The sequence below is a fragment of the Amia ocellicauda genome, chromosome 7 (genome assembly GCF_036373705.1).
Source record: "Amia ocellicauda isolate fAmiCal2 chromosome 7, fAmiCal2.hap1, whole genome shotgun sequence".
NCBI classification, from domain to species: Eukaryota; Metazoa; Chordata; class Actinopteri; order Amiiformes; family Amiidae; genus Amia; species Amia ocellicauda.
Genome location: NC_089856.1, coordinates 36,110,396 through 36,132,606, shown reverse-complemented (window position 1 = coordinate 36,132,606; position 22,211 = coordinate 36,110,396). Strand labels below are relative to the sequence as shown.

The following is a 22,211-nucleotide window of genomic DNA, read 5'->3' as shown; positions in this document are numbered from 1 at the left end:
ACAATTAGTCTCAAGGGAATTGTAGCTGTTGTTGTTTGGATTTGTGTTGAAGCTTCAGCAGAACAATTTGGGCAGTGGGTCAACTGAAACAAATGTTTTGTAAATTCATGTTTTTCTCTTTCACCACAATTATCCTCTAGACGTTAAATATGTTCCCCTTGGGTATGCTTTAGTGAGTCACAGAAGGTAGTTTAGTTTTATTTTCTTGGAGCCAACAGCTGAAAGCATAAGCTGTGAAGATTTTGTTGACCTTTAACACAGTATTACAGTTGGTGGAGATGAAATCTTGTTGAAAGGCACTTATCACCCCTTGATAGGCAAATAGATTAAAGACCTAAAGATAAGGTTGGAGGAGTTGAACATAATTGTGAGATGCTAAAGCCATGAAACATATAACATACTAATATCCACATATATGTGTGTATTTATGTACAGTGTATTGCCATAGTAGATTCAATCTGTGTGTTTCTTTTTCCCCATATAGAGCAAATTGAACTGGAAACATAACATTAAACCACTTTGCTTATAATACTAGGCATGTAGTGCAGTAGAGGAGTAATATAAACTACAGTCTAGTACTTCTCAAGTTTTAAAAGAAATAGGGCTAAAGCTAACATACCACTCACTTTATGCACCATACCATGTTTTTGCTAAATTTCATAATGATATATATGAGTTGATAACAAAATCACTCTAAGCAAGATGGGGGGGAAGGGGGGAAATTGCATGAAAATGACTTTTTTTTTTTTTTTTTTTTTTACAAATCCCCTGCATTAATAGAGTTAATATTCTACCCAAATTTTGTCACTAATGAATTATAAAGAGCCCTTTCAGGACATATTTCAAAAATATGTGACTGCATAATTTATATAATGAAACTTTCTGGCTGTACAGAGCAGTATATATTTCATGCTACAAACCTTACCCACTCAATCATATTAAATTGCACAAGAATTCCACGGGGGAAATGAATACCAAAATAAGTTTATATCTCAGCATAACATGTATGCTTTGTTCAGTAAAATTCATATATCATTACATGTGAGCTATATTGTATATTCAGATGAAAATGTATTTAGACATAGTTTGCGCAAACGTTATTGAGAAATTAAAAGCTTGTATATCAGGCAGCAAAATGTTGAATGTGGGTGCTGAAAAAACAGAAACTTGGAACAGTTAAACTGAATGTCTACAACCAAAATATATTCTTGTCTATAAAAAAGCAACTACCTTAGTTCTTAGATCCCCGTTTCCAATAAATCAGTGTGATTGTGCATTGGGTTTTTTGTGTGTGTATGTTTAAATCATGACTTTTATATCCTTTTAGTGACACGGTGTGCTGCTGGTTAAAAGCACTGGCGAGACACTGTACAAAGTTATTTTATGTTCTAGAATGCATAGAATTCTCAAGACAGTGGCAAACTCGTGCTGCAGGCAATAAACAAAAGACACCTTTTGAATAAAACTGAAAATCATTGCTTGCAGATACAGCTCTAGGCCCTGTTTAGTACACTGTGTGACCTCCTCCCTTTCCCAACAACTGCAGCCTTGCCTGTTTCCACCAGCTAACCCCTCTTTAGTGCCACTGGGGATTTTACAACTTCAACTAGTATGCCTTGCTGTGACCACCTTAAAAAATAAACAAAACAATCTGGGATGACACAGCTGCATTGCAGGGGGACTTGCTATCTTCACAGTGGCCAGGGTTTGCCTCCAGGCAGCTCTCACAGGTGCTGTGTTAGCCCGCTCCAGCTCTTTGCTTTGTTGTTGCAGCAGTGTTGGAGATGGAGCAATGTCATGCTAGGTTGCTTTTTAGAATATACAATTTCAAATTGAAACTGTATAAAACAGATTGTACATTTATTTATTAGATTATATGTTAGATACCACTTTGTTTCAGCTAGCTTTTTGGCTGCTTGGAACGATGCTGCTGACCTTGAGAAGAATACCCCCCCAACAGTATTCTAGTGAGATTTTGTGATCTGTAAACCCCTTCATCCAGATTCACTCTGCCTCAAGGGTGAGGTCATCCATATTAATGTTAGTCTTATGGAATTCTGATGACATGTTTGTTCTTGAACTGTTGTCCATGATCTCATCAAAATACTGTCTGTTGAAATCTTATCCTCAGCAGTGCATTAAGGGGTGGATGTTGCCCACAAGAAGAAAGAAACTAAAAATCTACCTTTCTGATAGATAATAGTACCTTTAAATGATTTTATTATATCTTATTGTTGTTTGTGAAAACTTTTCAGAATAACAGTACTGTGTTAAAGAAAGTAAACTGAGTTGAAAAGATAATCTCAATTTTGGCACTTAGTGTAGTATATTTTGTATTTCAGAAAATCAGGAGGGTATCACTGGAAATCTAGTCAGCCTGGCACATCGACTACTAACCCCCAGGGAGTGGGACAAAACAAGGAGAACAGTTTTCAAAAGGTGAGGAAGCGAGTTTCTGTAGATCTGTATCATTGTGGTTAACAACAAGATTTCCAATTATGTTTACCTTTATCTCACCCTAAAGCTGTAAAACCAAATAGCAATTGTAATGTGACTTACTGCTGCAACCTGAAACTGGTTAGGGAGGGGAAAAGACACATGTGCCGCTGCCAGTCCATTTGTTTTTCTCCCCCTGCAATCCAGGAACGCGGAGCTTTATTTTCAACCTGAGGATAGACATAAAACTAACTGATAACACTCAATCCCAATAGCTTGTGACAGGAGTCTTCCACACAGTAAGCCGAGAGAACTCCAGTCCCATGCAGTGCTGGCAGCGCAGAGCCAATTATGCGCTGCCTCTTGGATGTCGAGCTGTTTCATATCATTGCTATTCATTCAAATAACTGACTGGCTTAGCTTTCCTACAGCATGTTTTAGTTTCCCAAAGTAACTGCCATCCAATCCTTGACCATCTCGACTGTGTGGTCATTGTGCTAAATGCACACATTGTGACAGGAAAAGGTCACTTACTCATGGGCAGACAGTCGGGAGATTTTCAGTATCATCTACTGTCCTTTAGTTCAAGCTGAGGAAACTGGAAGAAGGAGAAAACCGAAAGTCAGGAAATCAATAATGAATAAATATGCACCTTAATGGGCTCATTTGTTTTGATCTAGCATGCATTAGATTTCTTCTAAATGCGTCTTATTTACTGCGGTTGACTTGGAACAATTAGTTTTCTTTGTTGTCTCCACCTTACTGTGGGAGGGAACCGACTGGGCAGGAAGTTAATATATCAGGATGCAGTGCAAGTGGTTCTAAATGAGAGTGGCAGGTGTAGCTTGCTGCATTACCAAGAGGCACTGCTGGAGTCAATTAAAAACATCTCATCATCACTGGAAAAACATCTTGCTGTATTTGAAAGAAAACTGTATGGAGCAGGTGGTGCCGTACTATATCTATAGCAACAAATCCAAATGCAACCCTGAAAATTACCGTTAGAATTAATATTCACTGAATTAGAACTCCCAGTGACACCCATGGTAGCAGTTATTGATAATGAAGGGCATCCCTGTGTCTCTTGTAATTCTACAGTTCTTGCACACCTTTGAGACTGAAAAGCCAAACCAATAGGCCTAATGATATGGATGCATATGTAGCTTGGATAAAGGCCTGCATTGAATCAAAACTTTGACCCACCTGCCAATCTGCAAATTCCAAACGTGTCATTTGAAGGCAGATTTCTGTTTGTCAGTGACTCCTTTGCTCTGCACAATGGAAAGGTACTATCAAATGTGGTGTTTGGAAACCATGACTGGCAGGTAAATCTCAGCTCCATATTCCAGTTCACAGAAACGGAATCAAGAAATATGTGTCTGTTCAGCCTTCGTGGATTATTCTAGATTGCAAATAATCAATGGATGTTTTCTTAATTTTGTGCAGTTATCAGCTGGGAAAATGAAGATTAAAGTTCTCAGAGATCAACCAGAAGGTATTTGTATTAAAGATTTTCACATCTCTGTACTGTACTGTGTCTGCATTTCGTATATAGTCCAGTACATTCATGTTCGTGTGAGTTTTCATAGTAAACAGTTTTATTTATAAATTATTTTTGCCGCAGAATTGAACAAATCGCCAGAAAAACGACCGACGCCAACGGGTTCTCTGCTCAGTAGGAAAACCAAACTGAAGGGAAAGGATTGTGGACAGTGTGAATCAAAGAAGGCAGGGGTGGTAGGTGACAGTTCATTAAATAACTTTAACAGCTGCCTGTGCATTTCGTAGCAGCCTCAGATTATATAGCATATAAATCAGTGCTGAGAAAAGTAAATCATTTATGTGAAAAAAATAGATGTTATTTCTGCACAGCCATAATATTTTAATTGGTGCAATACACGGCCATTGCATGCAAATGAAGGTGTCCAAGGATTACATCATATAAATAACATTAAACATATTATTTGTTTAATGGTGCCATTTGAAAATGACAGGCTGCGGAAAAGAATCTGAGTTTCCTTTTTTAGATTTGGCTTTTAAGCTTGTACACAACAAAGCAGGAAACCCAACAGAGTGACTTTAAACTGGATCTGTTTATATAGCTATATATTAAGATTGTCAATCAATTAAAATGTTTGATTGATTCAATTATAAACATTAGTCAATTAACTGGTAGTCTGTAGGTTTAAAAAAATGAAAAATAAATTGTTAAGGTGTTAAAGCTGCAGCTATGCACAGTAATAGCACTCCTCCTCCTAATCATTGCTGTAATGTAAAGAAATTACACACAGCAGTAGTTTAATTGCATATCTGTGAACATTTGTCCTATACTGACCTTGAGACTCATAATTCCACACATCCCCAGCAAAGGAAAACTGTCTTCCACATACATACCCCCCACCCCCTGAAACAATTACCATTCATGCATACATAGCTTGTTGAATTGCAATGGAAAAAATAATGTTTATTTTAATGGAATGCATTTAAAAACTGCTCCATGTATTGGGCTGAACTGGCTTGCTAAACAAGCAGAATTTCTTAGAAATGGGTAAAGTTAGTGAATTTGGTTGCTCGGTCAATTCCAGATAACACACCCGACTGTTAAAGCAGACTGTCGTTAAAGTGGGTAATTATAACTACTATTATTATTGTGACTGTAATTATATAGAAATATAATTGAATGTGTTCTTGCTGTAAGAGAAACTGTGATGCACAAAACAGTAATTCTTAGACCCATCAAAAGGTGGTCTAGAATGACAAAAATCATTGAAGCCTATAAAACACATTTTGTAGAATGTCCGGGTTTAGTGTTAGATTTCAGCTTTTCAATTACATTTACAATTAAACCCAGTGACAAGCAATTGATCTCTATTACAGTGACCAACTTCACTTATCATAGGTGGTTATTAAGGTTGAGGCTACATGTTTGTCTGGGTTTGCAATTATAACTAATTTTGGGTCTTTTTTTCATAATCATAAAACAGACTTTTAATTTAGAAGGAAAATTAATTTTAAAAATGTGGCAACAAAGGTTTTTTTTTTTTTTAATATTTTTTTTCATAAAAACGCATACAAATACCGCCCACCCCATAAAATGAGACATATGAACACCGTAGATGTAATGAGTGAATCCTAATTTATTCCTTTTTTAATGTCATGAAATAAAGCTTTTTGTGTCCATTAAGAGTTGATTATGGCCACAGCTGTGAAATCAGGCTGCATTTCTTCCTAACAGTGAATAGAAACAGGCTACCACATTTATCTTGCCAAGCATAAAAACTGTGAAAAGGGGTTTAACGCTGCATGTACCCAGGCATGGAACACACATCAGAGGTCCCGGCTGAGCTTCTTTAAGTGACAGGGGTGTATTTGGGGTACAAGGTAGAATAGAATAGTTGATTTAAAAAAATGTTATTGCACCTTTTTTATGTTAAATCTCCATCGTTCACAGTCATTTCCTTTTTTTTTGTTTTGTTTTCTTCAGATTTGACTGCTAAGACTACCCTCTAAAGATATCTTCAGCTGCTTGTCTTTAATTATTTATTTTCTCTGTTTTGAAGATGTGTAAGGAATGTGGAGAAGACTACTGCCTTGGTTGTTTTGCCAGATTTCACCAGAAGGGGGCACTGAAGCACCACCGAATGATACCCATTCAAGTACGGCAAGTCCTGACATTCACGATTATTATAGTCCTTACAATTCCTTGATCATTAGCTCTGTTTACATTTTAACACAAATATTGAACCAGTAAATTTGGCTATTTTAATACTGTCTATACAAAACCATAACCATGTGCAAAAGACAGGGAAACAAATGGACATTATTTGTTTACCAGAAAGCCAAGTGTATTCATATTTTCCTATGTATGTAATCATGAAAACAACGAAAAATACACTCTTGTGGAAAGTGTATGTGTTAGATATGCTGACTAGAGTTTGCTTTTACCAAAGGCTTCGAATCTAGTAGTCTGTAAGGTTTTGTAAGAGGTCCCTTGATATTCCTGGTTAACAACAGGTTGCAATCACGTTGCTTTTCTGAGGTTAGTGTGTATCACATTTCTTTTTGCATCATTAAGGTATTTCTGCAGTGAGCAGCCTATACTTTCATGTGTGAAATTCAAATCTTCTTCCACTTCTATATACTGTATTATAAGGTGCTGTCCTTTAGTGACTCTTGTATCTCCACATGTACATAATCACAGAGGAATTAATCAGGCCTAAAATCCAGAATCCAACTGTAATTTCAGATTAAGAATGTTTATCTACTGTGGCTATTTAAGGTTAAAGACGTCTAAATAATAATACAACAATAAAAGAGAAACCCAATTTTTAATTCCGGGTCAGTAAAAATAAAATAAAAAAAGGTTATCTAGCACACAAGCTCGATGAATTTGTGAGACTGGCTTTATTTTGAAGTGCATTTAGAACACATAGTGTTTATCATTATATGTCTCCTTTTTGAATAATTTAACACTATCACATGTGGCCTATACATTATAATGCATAAATTATGTTAAAACAGACTATAATGCGATTTCCTTTAAATTTCTGGTTGCAGACAAAATAGTATATATTTTATCTTTCTTTGTTTTCTGTAATAATAAAGTTAATGGAAAAAAACTGTTAGAAACTACTATAGCATGGGCATGGCCAATACGAGATGCTTGATATACTTTCAAACACGCATTAATACCTGTGTAACCTAACATGGATGAACAATTGTTTTCTCTGCACTGCTAACTGCAGGGTCACATCTGTGACTAAATGTCATGCTGCTCAAATGAATTATGTTTGTCAAATAACATTGATCCAACATTGCCAGCTAGAGTTCAATACCACTAAACTTAACTATTGATACAGAATCCCTGTTGCCTGCCATTGTGAAGCAGTGTTTAAAATGTAACATAAATGCCGTTGTACTGTTGACAGCCTCCAAAATAATCCCAACTACTGCTGGATCTCTGGACAAATACTGCAGGTTATGTGTATCGGCAGGGCCGGTTCTAGACATTTGGAGGCCCTAGGCAAAATTTATATTGGAGGCCCCCCTTCTTTAGTGGTGGACTGGTGTGGCCAATGCAGGTCGGGGCTCCCCGCCCAGGATTCGAGCCACTCACCTCCGGCGTTCCACACCGCAGGGGGTTCTAGCGCAGTGGAGTGTTAAGCCCTCTACACTAACAGGCTGGGACTCCTTCCACAGGAGGATTAACACTATACTACTTTTACCGAGGGGTTACGTCACTTTGTAACGATCTCATTATGACACGAATGAGCCCTGTTACACTCGCGTATAGGGATGTTACGCTTATGGAGGCCCCGCCTCCAAGCCCGAGGCCCTAGGCAATTGCCTACTCTGCCTATAGGTAGCGCCGGCCCTATGTATCGGCAACCTGGCTATCGGCCTTTAATATATTTGGGCAGCTCCATTGCAATACATACTTAACTATACTGACACATCACATCGAATGAGTTGGAAGACTGGACCAAATGAATTATAAATATGTATGAAAGGTTTGTGGCTATCCTATTGTTTTACCATAAAACCAAAATTATCAAGAGATCCTCCTGTTTTGTAAGGATGTTTAGTATGTGGGGATAGCAACACAAATGCACCATGTGTAGTTTTCATAGGAACATAAATGCTTGTATTTCAGTACCCTTGATTTTTCATACATAAGAGATATTACTGGGGGGGATTATTTTAGAAGACACGCTCAAGACACGGCATGGAGCGTCGCTTCAGATATAAAAGATACCATTCGTTTTTGAAGACGGACACACTTTGTAGAAATTTCACTTACTTTTTCTTTTTTGATGTCTTATGATAAAGCACATGAAAAGGTATACACCATTAAGTGAAAACACCTAATCATATCTCTTGTGGGTCGTATTGATTTGTTTCCAGCTTGCTTTTCAACATCATTAAACATGCCAATACAATCCAACACAAATTACCTGGCACACTGTTAGCCTTTTTATTTCAGCTCAGGATAAATGGGCTCCATTTGTCTGAAAAATAGTCGAGAAATCCAAAGTACCTTGCACAGCAAAAATAAAACAAGATATACAGCATGCACGCTATCCTGATTGTGCCTTTGCGCAAAGGAGCAAGGGATTTTATACCTGTAGGAAACCAGCTTGAGTTTATTTACTCATGTAAGGGAACACTTTAATTTTCGTGGTGAATTAAAGGTGGATAATTGCTCTAGACATACAGAGACTACTCTTTTAAGAATACAAATCCTTGCTGCCATTCATGGTTGACAGGTTTTTGATGTGAAACGATATGTACTTATACCCCATGTGGATTCCACTGAGTTTGAAATTCAGACACATAGATAGCAGAATTAAGTTCATGCTGAGAGCAGTCAGTCAGTGAAGGTATCACATGGCCTAAATTCCTAACCTTTTTCATGGTGTTCAATTTTTTTTTCTGTTTTGTTCTTGTACAAAATGAATATTTTTCTGTCAAAGAAAATGCAAAAGAAAAAACCTCACTAATATGAATATGAATTGTTTATCCTCCCACTTAACATATTTTTCCAGTTTTCAGCTGATTATAATGTTTCAAGGACATGTGGGTATTTAACAGAGGTGAAGCAGATGTGAAAAATCTATTCTGACAGCAATAAGGAGGCCATATTCAGTATCCTATTTACAAATGTGTTTATGTAACTTGTCTACAATGTATTCATTAATAATTTGAAGTCTTGATATGACAAAGCAGAGAATGTAGTAATCTTTTTTTTTTGTTGTACAGAATAATTATTAATCAAGACAAAACCCCATAATCTGTACAGTTCTCTGCACCTAGAAAGATCACACTTCTCTGATTACAAAAATCAAAACAACTGTATCTTGGGAAAATAAGATCTTAAGACTTAAGAATTATGTTATTCTAATGATACCTAAATGTGGAATATATGATGCCCAGACTGAAGGATCTAGATGGGGAAACTTTAGTTGAACAATCTTCCCCTCAAGATACAATGACACAAATATAATGGCACTTAATACAATTGTGTACCTATTGACATTCTATAGTAAATGTTATACCTTTATTATGTAACACATCATACATGTATTACAGTTATGTCCTATTTTATTAATGTCTTTTCTATTGATATTTTCTGTTTCTTCTGTTAATGTTCTAACGGTGTAGGAATTATACCCATTTTTATATGTGGTCCCCCCAATTTTAGGAGCTCAAAATTATTTGGACAAACTAACATAATCATGAATTAAATTGTGAGTTTCAGTACTTTTTTGCAAATCCTTTGCAGTCAATGACTGCCTGAAGTCTGGAACCCACAGACATCATCAGATGCTGGGTTTCTTCCCTGGTGATGCTCTGCCAGGCCTGCACTGCAGCTGTCTTTAGTTCCTGCTTGTTCTTTTGGGCGTTTCAGGCAGTCATTGCTAAAATAGGGGGGACCACAAAAATGGGTGTAATTCCTACACTGTTCACCCAAGTTGGATGTAACTACCCTCAAATTCAAGATGAAACACTTAAAGCACATCTTGATTGTTTCCTTTCAAATCCATTGTGGAGGCGTACAGAGCCAAAATGATGACAATTGTGTCACTGTCCAAATATTTATGGACCTAACTCTGTACGAGAGAGAGAAAATAATGCATTTGTTGCAATATCAATCCCAATCAAATGTACAGTGCATCCGGAAAGTATTCACAGCGCTTCACTTTTTCCACATTTTGTTATGTTACAGCCTTATTCCAAAATGGATTAAATTCATTATTTTCCTCAAAATTCTACAAACAATACCCCATAATGACAACATGAAAGAAGTTTGTTTGAAATCTTTGCAAATGTATTAAAAATAAAAAACAAAAAAAGCACATGTACGTAAGTATTCACAGCCTTTGCCATGACACTCAAAATTCAACTCAGGTGTATCCTGTTTCCACTGATCATCCTTGAGATGTTTCTACAACTTGATTGGAGTCCACCTGTGGTAAATTCAGTTGATTGGACATGATTTGGAAAGGCACACACCTGTCTATATAAGGTCCCACAGTTAACAGTGCATGTCAGAGCAAGAACCAAGCCATGAAGTCGAAGGAATTGTCTGTAGACCTCCGAGACAGGATTGTATCGAGGCACAGATCTGGGGAAGGGTACAGAAAAATGTCTGCAGCATTGAAGGTCCCAATGAGCACAGTGGCCTCCATCATCCGTAAATGGAAGAAGTTTGGAACCACCAGGACTCTTCCTAGAGCTGGCCGCCCGGCCAAACTGAGCGATCGGGGCAGAAGGGCCTTAGTCAGGGAGGTGACCAAGAACACGATGGTCACTGTGACAGAGCTCCAGCGTGTCTCTGTGGATAGAGGAGAACCTTCCAGAAGAACAACCATCTCTGCAGCACTCCACCAATCAGGCCTGTATTGTAGAGTTGCCAGACGGAAGCCACTCCTTACCATCCCTACAGTGAAGCATGGTGGTGGCAGTATCATGCTGTGGGGATGTTTTTCAGCGGCAGGGACTGGGAGACTAGTCAGGATTGAGGGAAAGATGAATGCAGCAATGTACAGAGACACCCTTGATGAAAACCTGCTCCAGAGCGCTCTGGATCTCAAACTGGGGTGAAGGTTCATCTTCCAACAGGACAACGACCCTAAGCACACAGCCAAGATAACAAAGGAGTGGCTACAGGACAACTCTGTGAATGTCCTTGAGTGGCCCAGCCAGAGCCAGACTTGAACCCGATTGAACATCTCTGGAGAGATCTGAAAATGGCTGTGCACCAACGCTCCCCATCCAACCTGATGGAGCTTGAGAGGTCCTGTAAAGAAGAATGGCAGAAACTGCCAAAAATAGGTGTGCCAAGTTTATAGCATCATACTCAATGGTGCCAAAGGTGCTTCAACAAAGTATTGAGCAAAGGCTGTGAATACTTCTGTACATGTGCTTTTTTTGTTTTTTATTTTTAACACATTTGCAAAGATTTCAAACAAACTTCTTTCATGTTGTCATTATGGGGTATTGTTTGTAGAATTTTGAGGAAAATAATGAATTTAATCCATTTTGGAATAAGGCTGTAACATAACAAAATGTGGAAAAAGTGAAGCGCTGTGAATACTTTCCGGATGCACTGTATTTATTACATCAGTGTCTGTATGTTGTATAACAACCTGGAACAGTTCTATATTGGCTCAGATAGAGCCAATGTTTTAGTTATTTGTATTCACTACAGCATATATATAATATATATAATTTTGTTGAAGGGTTAATAGCAACTTTTAAAAAACATTTTCTAAATATCAGTTAACTTCGAATTTTGGGCTTCAGGGTAAATCTGCTTGGGGGGGGGGGGGGGATGTCTTCATGTTAAAAAGATGATAACCTAGCAGGTCATTTGTTATTAATTTAATGAATAATGTATTCTGCCTGTAGAAATAAATATAAATTCAATTTGAATTTGTTTTTAACACATTGACACAGCTTATTAATATTTTTTAATTTTGTGGTCATTGCAGCTGGAAGGTTAATCATTCAAAAGTTTAACTTTTAAAAGCATATTTCATGGTACAAACTGTAATAATACTTTAATTACACTATCATGTTAAGTTTGAGGTACTGTGTTGCTTTTAAGATTGCAGCCTTGCAGGCACTAAATAAATCCTCAATTCAGGAAAAATAAAATTTGGGGAATAACCTTTAGATTTCGGATTACAGCTGTGCAATTTATAGCTTAACGGTCTAAACACACCTGTCTATGGATCTGAATGTTTTTTCTTTCCTTTTAATTGTAGTAAGCTATAAAGTAAACAAATGTTTTTATTTTCACTATATAGGTTAAATACTCTCTCCATATGTAATTACTGTTTATGTCTAAATGTAAAGGTGCAATCATTTTCTTGAATTAATTTATACAGTGGAGGGATGGCCTGATTTAGGCATGGTTTTGGTAGTGCCATTCACCTACCACTTCTTAATACATCTTAACCGTGCTCCAAGGGTTAGTGTCTTTGCTTAGAAATGCACTACCCAGCAGAGGGAACCTACAGGAACGGCTGAATTTATCCTGAAATCATGTGAATCATTACAATTTAACACAGGTGGAGGTTACTTAACTTATTTGGTGTGTGATTTTGAAGGTGATGCATTTCACCTGAGCAAATTTTAGGATTGCTCTTACAAGGGGGGGGGGGCGGTGAGGGTGGAGGGTGAACACTTATCTATCCTAGCTATTTCTGTTTTTCTATTTTTTTTATCTATTTTGAATCTCTCTCTAGATTTATATGTCCAGTACTGGTTTAAGTAATATAGTTCACTTCACTTCAATATAAACATATGATGTACATTTTAAGTGTAATGTAATAATGTTAAGAAGTAGAACTAGATTTAATTGTCTAGTATACTAATATTATTTTAACAAAGGTTGCACATCTCATTCATGTTACAAGGTAAACACTGGTTATTTTACATGATGCACAGTGGATTTAAAGCTAATAATACAACAATGGTTTAGTTTGATTATTGTTTTAAACAATATTTTCTCCAGTTCTTTTTTTAGGTGTGATTAACTTACTTATGTGAGTTACATTGCTGGCTTACAAGACATACTAAATTCACTGCGTGATGGATTAAATTTGAATTGTAAATAAGTGCTCTTGAAGAATACAGAAGTCAATCTTTAATTTATAACTTTTATTGCTTCCCTAACAGATGGAGATCCAGACTTCCATCAGCACATTAGATGTTGTTAGTCAGTTTAAGAAACAAATTGATCCTGAAGGATCAACTGTGAAAACCCGACAGGAGGATGCTGTTCTGGGCAAGCAGTCACCTGTAAGATATCCTTCACCTGAAATTAAAAGGAATGCTGAGGTAAGTGAGGTCACTGAGGTAGTAAATAGATAGTGATTTCTTTCAACAACAGACATTTTGCATATTGTTGTGTTTTGGCTTCTAATTCTCACTGAGTGTCATTACTAAGGCATACCATCCTTTTAGGCCATGGTTTATATTGTAATTTCCACTCTAGTGTCTATGATTGTTAAAGTGTAGATTTTTTATTTTATTTTTGTTTTCCTCTAGTGCCTTTATCCTGATGCATTTCCCCCTTGTGGTTCTGACATCTTTAAATTATAAATTTCTCCTAGTAAATGTTTAATTCATAATAGTTTTAGGCTTAGTTAAACATTTTATTTTTATTATACTATAGCTGCTGAAAAAAGGAGAAAAAAAAACCTGACATCCAAATGAAAGTGCTAATGATTCATTTAATTTTTGTAACAAATTATCTGAGTTGTATGTAGCCAACATACCAATGGTTCCCAATAACGGCACCGTATCCAAATCATGATCAAATCTCATATTAAGTTCAGATTACTCAGTCACATATGAGGTTAAATTCATTAGGCTGAAATAAGCAGAACAATGCCTTACCCCTCTATTTTAATATCTGAAATCATCTAGGTGTCATTACAGTTATATATTTCTGATGTCTTTTCCGTTTTTGACATGTAATTACACAGTCACTGATTCAAAATTGAGAAGACAACCAAAGGCTTAGGTTAAAAAAAACTCAGTCATTAAAACAAATTACTGTAGATGTCACAATCTCTGCATTTAAATACTGCGAAGATTCCTCTTGTACAGACGGTTGTAATTAATATAGCTCCTCACAAGCAGCATGTGCCAATGTGTGTAAGAAAACTGGTTTAGGTTGGCCTAAAATAAATAAATATGTATTGAGTCTAATGTGAATAGAATTAGTAAATGCCTTCTGTTATGGTGCATTACAAAAGTTGCAATCAGCACTAATTTGCATTTCATAATAAAGTTAATTTTAAAAAGATTTAAGACAATTTGTACAATGACCAGGGTGAAGGGGGTACCAAGCACTGATTTTCAGTTGAATCATTTAAGATAAAAATCCAACTTGCATGAACAAACTAATTAATTAATTCCCATTCAATTAATGCACTGATGTGAAATGTTAGGTCTAATTATTTATCTTAAAGAAACATCTGGCCTTGGCTAAATGGGGAACGTTAATTTAAAACCACACTACATGCCTATATGTTAAATTATTTAATACAATTTTAAGCACTCTTCCACTGTGTGAAAGTACGAAAATATTTATGTTTAATTACTATTTCTTTCTTTCTTTGACAGATTTTAGTCCTGGGTCATGGAGAGCAGGTGCAAAACCCTACGCCAAGGGATGGAGATCAGTCTTTACTTAAGGGTGTATTTGACGAAGAAGAATCTGCACAATCTTTTCAGGAAGTATTAATGAAATGGAGAGATTGTAAAGGAGACGATAACCAAGAATGGAGCCCCTCAGAAGCTGTACCAGGTAAGGCATTGCAGCATTTCATTATCAGCAATAGTGGAGATAGTAATAGTATTCTATAATGGAGTCAGTGTACTCTTTGGAAAACAACATGACCACATCAGACTAACGTTCTTTATCCCTGCCTCGTTGTTTTGATTGGGAGTGCATTTTTTTTCGATGATCAGAATCATATTGGCCCATTTTCAGCATAACACAATTTTTATTGTAATATATTGATATGTTTATCATCTTTTAAATCATTATTATTTAAAATTATTACATTATTTGCCCTAAATATTTATTGGAGATTTTTTTTGTTTTCTCTCCTGTCTGCTTTCATTTGATCTTTTCCAGTGTCACACACAAAATATAATGAATGATCCTCTTGTTCTAAAAACTGTACAGACAGTGGGCTGATCCCTGTAGATTGATTTTAAATAGAATTTGATATTGCTAGTAGCAGAAATAAAAACCTGAACGAAATCTAGCTTTCAACAGATCGAATTCCCACACCTTGATTCCAAATCCACAAGGAATCTATGCCTATTTAGTTTCTTACCTTTTCTTCACTAGTTTTGCTTTGTTGTTATATATATATATATATATATATATATATATATATATATATATATATATATATAACAACATTGTTCCTGTCTAATAATACATTATTGGTGGAAAAACACACAATATTGTGTTTCGATATGCTGCTCTTGCAACATCTTCTGTAGGTCCCATTGTAAAGTAAAAACTGCTTACTTCTGCAGTGGAGATAAATTTAACACACTTGCATATTTAGGTAATGACTCTTGTCTTGGGAGAATTCGACTGCGTTAGATTATAATTGCTTACTTCCAAGAATTTCGTTTAGGAACAGTCCTGCTTAGTTCGGAAATTAGTTGATTTAAGGGTGTAAGTTAAAGTAGCAGTGCTTCTGAAGAAATTAGATAGTCACAGCTTTAACTTAAGGGAACTTATTTGTCAGTTCAATAAGTCGATGCGATATTCTAAAGCTGGTCAGCAGGGGAACTTTCCTGAGTCTGGCTTTCATAAGTCATGCAAAAACCTATGGGGGAACAAACGGCACCTACTCATCCCAGTCGATTTTCTTTCCTTAATTTTCACCTGTGGACTGTGCATATACCATTTCAGGGGTACTGGGAATATTTTAGACTTTACAAATGTTTACGATAAAGTGTTAAAATTGAGTCATGATACACATTTACCATGGACAGAAAGTAGTTGCTGGTCAGACATTGTGATTTGCTCCAAGCAAATCCAAAAGCCTACAAAATTGCAACTCCACACTTTCTAAACTGGGATCAATCTTTTTAGTGTTGACAGGAGTGTCTGCAGTTCAAGTAGATCTTGTACAAGTGCGAAAAACAATTGATGTTGGATTTAAGCAACACAGCCTGAGCTACATGGAAAAGCTGTTATTAAAAAAGCACAGAAGGTAAGATATGTATGTATATGTATGTATATTGTATTTTTCTTCTTCCATTCATATTTTCCTTATATTTAAAGAATGATATCCTGCACTCTGCTCTAAATGTATTGGGCTGGTTCAAATTTGTCTGATAGTTGACAGCTGCAGTTTTCAAAGGCAAACCTAAAAATGTTAAAACAATCTCTGGGTAATCTCTGAAAAGATGTGGCATAAGATTGTATGGTCCACTTATAGAAAAATGTAACTTTTTGTCATTAACATAAAACTTTGTCTGGCATTAACCCAACAAAGCACATCACCCAGGTAACACGATCCCTACTGTGAAGCATGGTGATGGCAGCATCATGATATGGGGATGCTTTGCAGTGACAGAGACTAGGAAGCTTGTCAGGGTAGAGGGCAAAATAGATGGAGCTAAATACAGGCAAATTCTAGAGGAAAACATGTTTCAGTCTGCAGGAGACCTAAGACCTAAGATCTCTCAGCAGGACAATGACCCCAAGCACGCAGCCAAAACAACACTGGAGTAGATTAAAAACAAAACGGTGAATGTCCTAGAGTGGCCCAGTCGAAGCCCAGTCTTGAATCTGATTAAGAATCTGTGACAATACTTGAAAATTGCTGTCCACCAATGATCCCCATCCAGTTTGAACAATTTTGTCAAGAAGAATGGGTGAATATTTTAGAATCCAGATGTGCAAACCTGGTAGAAACATACCCCAAAAGACTCACAATTAATTGCTGCCAAAGGTAGTCTTACTAAGTATTGATACTTGTCTAAACAAGACATTTTAGTTTTTTGACACTGTTATTTCACGATAAAAATCATCTTGCCTCTTCAAATTGTTGAGTAGGGAAACTAATTTGAAATCACATTGAAGTGTGGCTGGAAGTTCAGGTTGTAACGCAACAACATAAAAAAATCCAAAGGTGGGTAAATACTTCCTATAGAAACTGTGGAGATATTTAGTGAAAGTCTCATTCATGCATACAGAATTTGACTAAGTGTGTAGTGTCGGTTAGTTTTATGCCATATTTTATTATTTTGAAGTATGGTCCACCATATGGCTTGTTTTTAGTACAGTTAACTGGAGATCTATTAGAGAGAACATGACATTTCATGGCACATGGTTGATTCTACATGTTCTCATTTTTATAGGAGGAAAACTAGTATTAAAAAAACTTGTCAGCACATTAAAGCATATAATAATAATGACAATATGTAGGTCTCTTCATTTACGCTGTTTACATGTTCTCCCATTTATATTCATTTTACATTTTATATAGTACATAATTTACTTTTTTATTTCTTTCTTCCAGTGTAGTAATCCATTTTTCTGTCTTCCACACATTTCAAAGCAAGACAGTCTTGTTGGGAAAGTAGGGCAGAATAGCTTGAGGGTGTGCTGTTGAAGTGTCTAGCAAAGAGCCTTCGATACGGATAACAAATCCCCAGCACATGACAAAAGAAAGTGTGGTGTTTGCAGTGACAGAAAAAAAAAGAAGAAAAAAAAAAAAGCCTTTGACAGCAACCGAAATTCAGCCCTGTAAGACAAGTGATAATCTTCGGATCTGGCCACTGTACTACACAAGGCACTAACCTCGTTGTGCAGCAGATGTTTTATAAGGCAAAATGCCTTGGTAATTGTACCATAATATGACCATGACTGTCTTGCCTGTGTTTAAAATCATCCCTTCACATCATAGGAATTCAGAAATTCTGGCAACTGTGAAGGATTATTCTGGGGAAGATACAAAACAAATATATAATTTTGGTTCATTTTTCATTTTAAAATGTTTTTGTTCTTGTTACCTAACATCTGCTTTTGAATATATTTTATTTTAAGTTTATTAAAACAATCCAATTTGTAATATGTATTCTATATATCTTTACATCCTGATTACTATAGATAATGAACGGGAACCAAAAGCTGCCATTAATGTGTATAAATAATCTATACATGATTATATAATCCTGAAATCAAATTATACCTTCTGTTTTTTCTTTCCAGAACACCAATTGAACAATATCAACCAATGACTTCTGATGCTTTACTTCAGAGATCTCCTATAGGCTTGAACAGATTGATAGATGAAGAATGTCTAAATTTGACAGGTTAAATTAATTTTCTTGTATAAAGAATAATACAGTAGTCTACTGTAGGTCAACTTCTGTTTAACTCATTCAACAAGTGTGCATCATATTGGAATCAATCACCCTGCTGAAATGTAATCGTATTTTCCAAGTATAGGGGGCTAGATTTGATTGGAAGAAGGACAAGGTACTCTCCAGTATGCTTCTGCAAGATTTGATTAAAGGTCTTCAGGCAGAATCTGTAATCCATCTTTTGGATGATCTGTTTGCTTTGTGGCACACAGGAAAACAATGTAGAAAACAAAATTGTGACTTCTTTTGATATCCAGAAAAGCATAATGATGATTGTCAAAACTGGTATTTAAAATAGAAAGAACTTTGTAAGTGTCTGCTTCTTAATTTTATTTCGACAAACATATATGTGAAGGTTGAAGCTGTGGTCATGCATTAAAACATAAACATGTCTCATTGGAAACACAACAATGTAAAGGGTGTCAGTTTATTTTGCTTGCGTTAGATGTCAGAAGAAAGAACAACTGACAAGATTTTGCCATCTATAACAGCAGAGTTTGACTTTGACAGAGATTGAAATATTAAAATACACATGCTTTTTCTGTTTTTTAAATATTTCCTGTTACATTCCAGATGAGGAGATGGAGGTACACAGGTACTGCACTTCTCTTTTTACAGCAAGTGAGATTAATCAGCATAATCACCGAACTGAATCATGCTTAAGTGTTGTGGAGTTAGATGAGGTAAGGATATTCCTAATTAACTGGTCCCAAGTGAAGTAAAATGTCAAATGTGTATAAATCCCCAAAGAGACAGACTTCATACATAATATAGTAACATTTATGTTGACAACTCAATCCATGTTATAAAGTTAACAGAATAGAAGAAACTGCAGTCTGCCTTAATTGTGAATATTTGTTTAATGTAGGGAAGTTATGTTTAACTGTCATACTTGCAATGTATAAACCTTTAGAGCCTTTTTATGTTGTTCAGGAGATTGAGGACCACTTCGAGGAAAGTACCGGTGGTTTGGTGCAAGAAGCAGACACCAAAGAGTAAGACAAGATCTTAGTTAAAAACATTGCAAGCTTTATAAACACTTGTATTTACACTCAAGGCTGATAAAATGATAAAAATCAGAACTGGCCAAGATTATGATAAAAATAAATACTTAATTCATTTGATTTATTAATAGACTAATAGGATGTGAAAAATGTTGAATTCAGTGCATTTACATCTTGCATCTGTGCAATTTATCTTGTTTTGAAAGCATTATTTGAAAAGATCGAATTTTAAGCTAATGACTATAGCAATATATGCATGTTAAAATCTTGAGTCTCATAACCTGACACGTGTATTACTTGGAATCACAAGGATACCTTTTTGCCCAAGCATGAAGGAACCTAAAAAGACCAGGGTGGCTTCACCACAGCAAAATGACTCCTTAGAAACAACTGAAGTCGAAGAAATTAAATTGCCAGAAAAACTTGAACGACAAACTCAGCCTTTAACTTCAAGAAAAAGTTCCACGCCAAGGAAGGGAGTTTCAGGTACAGAGAACCTTACACTGATCTGGCGATGTTCCACTGTGACAAAAGCAATTATGCAAATTTGCAATGTCTGCTTGAAATTAATGTTGCTCAATTTTAAAGTATCAAACATGTCTGATTATGGCAATAAATCATGCACTGCCATTGAGCCAATTCAAGTATAAAGGGCTTTATCGATTGTTTTTAAATAAACATGTGAGATACCATAAAACATGATAAGGAGGTGATTATGTGCTTAGAAATGTGTTTTATTAGCATTTTGATTCTGACATCTAAATCACTGTAACAAAGTTGCTGAATTTAATCTGAATGTAAAGAACTGTGCTACCATGTTAAATGCATTGACAAAACTCATACAATGTGTTTTGAGGCTATGTGGTATGCTGACTTGCAAAAGAGAGACCAACATCAAACTGCCAAAGATAACCATTATTAATGCATTAGTAACTAAAAGTGAGTCAGATCTCTTGCCCTGATGCTTAGAATGATGTTATGTAAACTGGATGTGCTTTTAAAAGGACTACTCTGAACCCCCTGCAGGATTTTATAATCCTTTCAGAAGGCAAGCGCATGAATTGCTCACCCAACAAATGTAATTTTATCATTTTTTTTCCCACTTACATGTAGCTTCCAATGGTAAAACATCAAGCAAAACTCTTCAGCTGTCATGCTGTCAGACTGATTCTTCAAAACAAGAAGGGAGGGTCTATGAACATCCACAGGGACCAAAACAAAGAGCGAGAAATAGGATAGAGAAGCAAACCGCAAGTCCACCTGTGAATTCACATACTTCTGCTCAAACAGCATCGCTTTTGCAAAACATGTCTTTTGAAGATTCAGCTTCCACTTCAGGGAATGGTTTAAGCCCAAAACATTTGCTGGAGAGCAGCAGAACTACGGACCATGGTCTTACCGCAAAACCTTCTGCTGTAAGATATTCAGATCATTAAGTTAATCCTGTCCTGCACTTAAGACACATATACAGTAGTGTGCAAAAGTTTTAGGCAGGTGTGAAAAAATGCTGTAAAGTAAGAATGCTTTCAAAAAGACATGTTAATAGATTATATTTATCAATTAACAAAATGCAAAAAAAGGGAGTGAACAGAAGAAAAATCTACATCAACTCAATAAGGAACTCGGACTGGAGGTCAGTTGGCCCGAACATCTTGGAGAACTAACCACTGTTCTTCTGTATATTTAGGCAGCCTCAGTTGCTTCTCTCTCTTCATGTAATCCCAGACTCGATGTTGAGATCAGGGCTAATAGGGTTAATAGATTATATGTATCAATTAACTAAATGCAAAGTGAGTGAACAGAAGCAAAATATAAATCAAATCCATATTTGGTGTGACCACCCTTTGCCTTCAAAACAGCATCTATTCTTCTAGGTACACTTGCACACAGTCAGGGATTTTGTAGGCATATAGTCAGGTGTATGATTAAACAATTATACCAAACAGGTGCTAATGATCATCAATTCAATATGTAGGTTGAAACACAATCATTAACTGAAACAGAAACAGCTGTGAGGAGGAATAAAACTGGGTGAGGAACAGCCAAACTCAGCTAACAAGGTGAGGTTGCTGAAGACAGTTCACTGTCAAAAGTCGTACACCATGGCAAGACTGAGCACAGCAACAAGACACAAGGCAGTTATACTGCATCAGCAAGGTCTCTCCCAGGCAGACATTTCAAGGCAGACAGGGGTTTACAGATATGCTGTGCAAGCTCTTTTGAAGAAGCACAAAGAAACGGGCAAAGGTTCCTTGCAAGTTTGGGGCTGCATTTCTACAAATGGAGTTGGGGGATTTGGTCAGAATTAATGGTCTCCTCAATGCTGAGAAGTACAGGCAGATACTTATCCATCATGCAATACAATCAGGGAGGCATCTGATTGGCCCCACATTTATTCTGCAACATGACAATGACCCCAAACATACAGCGACGGACATTAAGAACTATAGCATAAAAAAGAACAAGGAGTACTGGAAGTGATGGTATGGCCCCCACAGAGCCCTGATCTCAACATCATCGAGTCTGTCTGGGATTACATGAAGAGAGAGAAGCAACTGAGGCTGCCTAAATCCACAGAAGAACTGGTTAATTCTCCAAGACGTTTGGGCCAACCTACCTGCCGAGTTCCTTATTGATTTGATGTAGATTTTTCTTCTGTTCACTCACTTTGCATTTAGTTAATTGATAAATATAATCTATGAACATGTCTATTTTGAAAGCATTCTTACTTTACAGCATTTTTTCACAACTGCCTAAAACATTTGTACAGTACTGTATATATTAAAAGCTGTGTAATATAGTTTGTCAGATTGCAAAATGGAATAAGCATATACCTATATTAATTTTTAT

General features: G+C 36.3%; 1 protein-coding gene across 3 annotated transcripts in view; it reads left to right on the top strand.

The window, feature by feature from the left end:
- Window positions 1-22,211, top strand: part of zbbx (zinc finger, B-box domain containing) — a 33,823-nt gene that overhangs the window by 1,808 nt on the left and 9,804 nt on the right. For 2 of the 3 annotated variants that reach the window (XM_066709384.1, XM_066709383.1), the window contains exons 4-15: window positions 2,343-2,439; window positions 3,883-3,931; window positions 4,061-4,173; window positions 5,997-6,092; window positions 13,123-13,284; window positions 14,578-14,761; window positions 16,076-16,196; window positions 18,203-18,306; window positions 18,931-19,040; window positions 19,291-19,352; window positions 19,672-19,847; window positions 20,475-20,776. In XM_066709384.1, coding sequence (XP_066565481.1) covers window positions 2,343-2,439; window positions 3,883-3,931; window positions 4,061-4,173; window positions 5,997-6,092; window positions 13,123-13,284; window positions 14,578-14,761; window positions 16,076-16,196; window positions 18,203-18,306; window positions 18,931-19,040; window positions 19,291-19,352; window positions 19,672-19,847; window positions 20,475-20,776 — 1,576 coding nt within the window. The remainder of the gene's footprint in view (window positions 1-2,342; window positions 2,440-3,882; window positions 3,932-4,060; window positions 4,174-5,996; window positions 6,093-13,122; window positions 13,285-14,577; window positions 14,762-16,075; window positions 16,197-18,202; window positions 18,307-18,930; window positions 19,041-19,290; window positions 19,353-19,671; window positions 19,848-20,474; window positions 20,777-22,211) is intronic. The other variant, XM_066709385.1, reaches the window with a different exon arrangement.